This window comes from Lactuca virosa, chromosome 4 (assembly GCF_052849685.1).
Source record: "Lactuca virosa cultivar CGN04683 chromosome 4, Lactuca_virosa_CGN04683_v6, whole genome shotgun sequence".
Taxonomy (NCBI): domain Eukaryota; kingdom Viridiplantae; phylum Streptophyta; class Magnoliopsida; order Asterales; family Asteraceae; genus Lactuca; species Lactuca virosa.
In genome coordinates, this window is record NC_136429.1 from 263,847,852 (window position 1) to 263,853,452 (window position 5,601).

The 5,601-nt window shown below is 34.6% G+C and overlaps 2 protein-coding genes across 2 annotated transcripts; both read left to right on the top strand.

The window, feature by feature from the left end:
- Positions 1-259: 259 nt before the first annotated feature.
- Positions 260-2,135, top strand: LOC145105864 (uncharacterized). The gene is made up of 4 exons (XM_079042945.1): positions 260-656; positions 704-795; positions 889-1,216; positions 1,765-2,135. Exons 1-4 carry the CDS (start codon positions 260-262, stop codon positions 2,133-2,135), a joined length of 1,188 nt encoding a protein of 395 aa, XP_078899071.1.
- Positions 2,136-3,548: 1,413 nt separating this feature from the next.
- On the top strand, positions 3,549-5,601 carry LOC145108250 (PLASMODESMATA CALLOSE-BINDING PROTEIN 2-like). Its single transcript, XM_079045270.1, has 4 exons — positions 3,549-3,719; positions 3,852-4,091; positions 4,201-4,234; positions 5,103-5,601. Exons 1-4 carry the CDS (start codon positions 3,665-3,667, stop codon positions 5,356-5,358), a joined length of 585 nt encoding a protein of 194 aa, XP_078901396.1. The 5' UTR covers positions 3,549-3,664; the 3' UTR covers positions 5,359-5,601.

Sequence of the window (5,601 nt, forward strand, 5' to 3'; positions counted from 1 at the left end):
CTGAATCTTTTTCCTACACGTAGTTTAGGTTTTGTTATTAAGTTTAGACTATAAAAACGCTTGATTTGGTTAAAAATTGAATGAGTTACAAGCCCTGCAAGGAAGCGTTTCAAATCAGACCGGTTCCAAAATCGAAAACCCGACAAAAACTGGACCCGGAACCGGAACCGGTAGAACCGCCGTGCCGGTTCGGTTCTTGATTTTGGCCGAAGCCGGTTCCCGGGTCGGGCCGGTTCCGGCCGGTTCGGTCCGTTTGCTCATGCCTAATATTGACGATGTTATGGACAAACCTTCTGTTGCTTCTTCAATGTTCACAGCTTGGATGGAGTGCAATGTAGTTAATGGTGATGCACAGAAACTTACATATGTTGAATTTCCTACAAAGTTTGTTTGGAAACGTGGTGATTGGATCTGGAAGCCACGGGAAGTGGGAAAGTGCAGTGGTAGAATTCATTTGGTTTCACCTAATCTAGGGGAAGCTTATTTCTTAAGGATTTTATTAAATAAGGTGAAAGGTTTGAAATCATTTGAAGAAATTCGCACAGTAAATGGTGAAGAATATTCTTCTTTTAGAGATGCTTGTTATGCTCTTGGGCTCTTGGATGATGACAAGGAATACATCGATGCAATCAAAGAAGAAAGTCATTATGGATCTGGTATTTACCTACGATTCTTATTTGCTACATTGTTTGATGTGTAACAGTATGTCTAAATCGGAGGTTGTTTGGGAAAACACATGAGAATATTTGGCAGATGGAATTCTTTATAACCAATGACAGAGATTCAAGTCTCCAGGTATTAAAGTTTATTATTATTATTTATTTTTTAAACATACATTAAATAATATTTTAATTATAAATAAATATTGTTAATAATATTTCTAATTAGTTTGATCTTTGTCCTCCGGACTTATCACTCAATGAAGATCAGCTTAAGAGCTTAACTTTGTTCGAGATAGAACAAGTTTTACTTCGGAACAACTCCAGTCTCAAAAGTTATAAAAACATGCCTTTCCCGGACGTTGATTATGTTTCTTCTTCAAACAATCGACTTATCACTGAGGAGCTTGATTATGAAATTTCTGTTATGAAGATTGAGTTTGATCGTATGTTTCTTGCATTGACAAATGAGCAACATCACATTTTCCTTGATATCATGAGTGCAGTTAAAGAAAATAAAGGAGGTATCTTCTTTGTTTATGGTTATGGTAGAACTGGTAAAACTTTTTTATGGAAGACAATATCTGCAACAATTAGATGTGATTGTCATATTGTTTTAAATGTTGCTTCAAGTGGGATTGCTTCATTATTATTGCCCGGATGTAGAACCACACACTCTCGATTTATAATTCCATTTGAACTAACAGAGGATTCTGTTTGTAAAATAAATCCAAATAGTGACCTCGCTAGCTTATTGAAAAAAAAACCTCATTGATAATTTAGGATGAAGATCCCATGGTCCATAAGCATGCATTTGAAGCTTTAGATCAAAGTTTGAAAGATGTATTTAGGTCTGAAAATTCTAGCAAGTCAGATATTCCGTTTGGAGGAAAGTTATTGTTTTTGGAGGAGATTTCAGACAGATTCTACCTGTTATTCCGGGTGCGAGTAGACAAAACATTATTAATGCTTCTTTAAGTTCTTCATATTTATGGCAACAATGCAAAATCCATAAATTAACAAAAAAACATGAGGCTAGCTGTTGGAAGGGATCAATCTGATATAGAAAAAATCAGAGATTTTGCAGAATGACTGTTGGATATAGGAAAAGGCAAAGTTGGTGGTATCAACGATGGCGAAACGGTTATTAATATTCCGAATGATATTCTCATTAATGATCCACATGATCCTATAGGTTCATTAATCGAGTTCATATATCCTTCGATTTTGGAAAAGTACAACAATACAAGCTATTTTCAAGAAAGAGCAATACTTGCTCTAAAGAATGAAGTGGTTCAGGAAATAAATGACTGTTTGTTATCGAAGTTTCTAGGAAATGAGGTTGAATACTTAAGTTCAGATAGTATATGCCAATCTGAATTTGTCCATGATCAGTTTGATGCAAATTTATATTCACCTGATGTTGTTTTAAATGGTCTGAAAGTATCGGGTTTACCAAACCATAAGTTAGTTTAGAAATCGGTGTTCCGGTTATGTTGCTGAGAAATATTGATCAGAAAAATGGCTTATGTAATGGGACAAGACTCCAAGTGATATTATTGGGCAAACGTGTTATTGAGGCACGTATCGTATCTGGAACTAATATTGGAAACCACACTTTTATTCCAATAATGTCTTTAACTCCATCAAAAAAGAAAATTCCCTTCAAATTCTAAAGAAGACAGTTTTCATTGGATGTATGTTTTGCAATGACCATTAATAAGAGTCAGGGACAATCATTATCCAAGGTTGGTTTGTTTCTCAAACATCCCGTGTTTTCACATGACCAATTATATGTTGTCTTATCTAGAGTTCAAAGTAGGGACAGATTAAAATTGTTAATCTTAGATAAGGATGGTAGTCTCACAAATAAAATTTCCAATGTTGTTTATAAGGAAGTTTTTGGGAATTTATAAACAATATTTTTCTACCATCTTTTATGTAGTTTTCGTAAATCATACTTCATCCATCATATTAATTAATTAATTTATAATACTTTATTGTATTTGATTTATTCATGTTAATTACAATATTACTATTCTTCATTTTTTCTAAACTTTGATATATTTTTTTATTAGACAATCAAAAGTTTAATTTTATTTCAAATTATCAACCGTGGATTTCCACGGGTTTAAACCTAGTCGACTATAATAAATGAAGATCAATTTTGTCACATGTCATTTTTTTATGAGTTTTGACATTTGACTTTTTTGTGATATTTTTGAAAAATAAATAATATCTACACGTAAATTTTTGGGTTTTTTTTAATAAAAAGCCACATAATTCTTGTATTTTTATATATAAAATATTAAATATAATAAATATGATAAAAAATTATAATTAATATGTTTTCTTTATTTCTTATTTTATTTTAAAAATTACTTATTGTTACCTGCTCTTTAATATTTAATTTTTTTAATCACTCCGAATTTTACACCTAATTATGTTATATATAAAAATGAAAAATATTAATTTCGTTAACAGAACCATCAAAATATAGCGCCCCATCAAATGTTGTCGATATTTGTTAATAGATGGACTTTTTACTTTTTATATATTTTGAAATCCAAAATATACCCGTTAGAAAAAGGCCAATGAACCACATTTAAAACTCATATCCCCACTATCGATCCCCCGACAATAGTACATTCGCTGCCTGGATCCCTTGTCAGATGAAAATTATTTTAAAAATTATTTAATTTCAATATCTCCATAAAATAAGAGATCCCATTATCTTCGGTAATTTCCTTTCCCAGAGCTGCCATAACCAAATCCAGATTCACCTACAACTCTCAATGCACGAAGTACACCTAATCATCAAATCTTCAGATGGGCTTCACCGGTTTTTCTCTGGACTAAAAGATTTACCTTTTCATTTAAAGTTTTAAACCCATTCACATACCCAATACCCTCCCTCACCCACTCACTCACACTCCCTCTCTCTAGTCTCTACCTCTTCATCTTCTCCAAGCTTCTTGCTCTTCGGGTTCTTCTTCAGCACAACAATGGCTACTCGGGTTCTTCTTTTTCTGCTCTTCTCCTCCATGGTCGCTCACTCCAGTAAGCATTTCTTTCTTTCTTTCTTTTTGTTTCCGATTTCCAAATTCTAAATCTTCTACGTAGTGAATCGAAAGTTGTTCTTCATGTTGTAAGACTTATATGTATAATATATATGTATGTATGTATGTATAGGTGCATCATGGTGTGTGTGCAAAAAAGGTGGAAACGATAAGGTATTACAGATGGCAATAGACTACGCCTGTGGAAATGGCGCAGACTGCACCCAGACCCACCAAGGCGGCAAATGTTACAACCCGGACACCGTCATCGACCACTGCAACTACGCCGTCAACAGCTACTTTCAGAACAAACGTCAGGCACCGGAGGCCTGTGTCTTCAATGGTGCAGCCATGGTGGTCAACGTTGACCCCAGTTAGTCTTCTTCTTCTCCCTTATCTATACATTACACACACAACTATGTGTAATTTTTTCTTTTATTTTATTGATAATTATCTCTTTTTTTTGGGTTGTTTATGAACAGGTGCTAATGGGTGTACGTATCCTACTTCTGCCAGGTATGTAATTGTAGCCAAATGCCTTTCTTTAATAGGAAATATTCAAGAATATTATTTTATTTTTAATGTTAGTAATAGAAAACCAAATGGCTTTAATAGGAAATATTCAAGGAAATTAGTTTATGTTTAATGTTAGAAGTATACTTGAATTTGGAAATATGTCCATAAAGAAAACCGCTTTTTGAGACAATCTAAGTTATGAGCTTTATCAACTTTTGACTTGTACCATAATGTCTTTTTGTGCTTAAACGAGTTGTACGGTTCCCATTATCATTCAGAGTATCCAATGTGCGTTAACTGGTATTGCACCTTGTCCTTCCCGAGTTGTACACTCCCACGGACAAAACATAACTATGAGACAGACCAATAAATACGTGTAGCAGATCAATACCTCTTCAATGTCGTACGTTATGCATAGTGACTTGTACGTTGATATGTGAAATTGCATCATGTAAATAATGAATCAATTATTGAAGTTATCAAAATTCAAAACAAACCAGAACATATATCTTGTTATCACATACATTCACCGACAATATTGCTATTTTTAGTTGTACTGTACAAGTCCGTAATGCATTCACGAGGTACAACTTATTATAACAGGCTTGATAAGATTTGACCAATCTTGTTTTGTCCATGAAATTTGTAAGGGTTAGAGATAATATCAAAAAGTAAAAGCTAAAGTAATAATGTTTGTTTTGTCTTCGATCGAAAATAAAGTCGGTTCTTTTTCTCAAAAGTAACTTGCAACTTTTGTTGCATGATATACAACTATTTATAGCAATATTTGAATTCATTTGTGTATTGCTTTACGACTTGTACTGTAACTGTGTGGTGACTTATTGATTGGTGGTGATTATGTATGCAGTGGCAGTGGTACAACGATGCCAGGTGGCAACACGAGGACACCAGGTTCCACCACTGTGACGGCGTCAGGCGGCAGCACAACCACTCCATATGGGAACAACCCAGGCAACACGGGGGTGTTAGGTGGCGGTGTTGGGTCGGGTTTGGGTCCAACAGGAGGTGGTATGAACGATGTTAGCGGTGGTGGACGGCGGAGGAGTTTTAGTATGTTGGTGTTCGTGGTGGGTATTATTATGGTAATGATTTTGTGGGGTTGATTTTGATATTTTGATGAGTAAGTGGGTATGTACAAGTGGGTAATGCATGTAGAAAGGTACAAGTGGGTGATGCATGTAGAAAGAAAGAAGGCATGCATGTGGTTGTAGACTTGTATTATTTTCTATATGGGGTTGCTTTTTTAGGTTAGGGAAATGTGTATGGACAAGCTTGTATTTGGCTTTACTATTCCCATTGTCTGATTTGGGAAACTAATGAGGGTCTATATTCCTTTTTGGTGGTCA

Excerpts from the sequence above, each read along its gene's own strand:
- LOC145105864 (XM_079042945.1), top strand. The coding sequence starts at position 260 with ATGCCTAATATTGACGATGTTATGGACAAACCTTCTGTTGCTTCTTCA. Across the intron at positions 657-703 it reads AGAAAGTCATTATGGATCTG|TATGTCTAAATCGGAGGTTG; the intron begins GTATTTACCTAC and ends GATGTGTAACAG. Across the intron at positions 1,217-1,764 it reads TTATGGTTATGGTAGAACTG|GAAAAGGCAAAGTTGGTGGT; the intron begins GTAAAACTTTTT and ends TGTTGGATATAG.
- LOC145108250 (XM_079045270.1), top strand. The coding sequence starts at position 3,665 with ATGGCTACTCGGGTTCTTCTTTTTCTGCTCTTCTCCTCCATGGTCGCT. Across the intron at positions 4,092-4,200 it reads GGTGGTCAACGTTGACCCCA|GTGCTAATGGGTGTACGTAT; the intron begins GTTAGTCTTCTT and ends GTTTATGAACAG. Across the intron at positions 4,235-5,102 it reads ACGTATCCTACTTCTGCCAG|TGGCAGTGGTACAACGATGC; the intron begins GTATGTAATTGT and ends TTATGTATGCAG.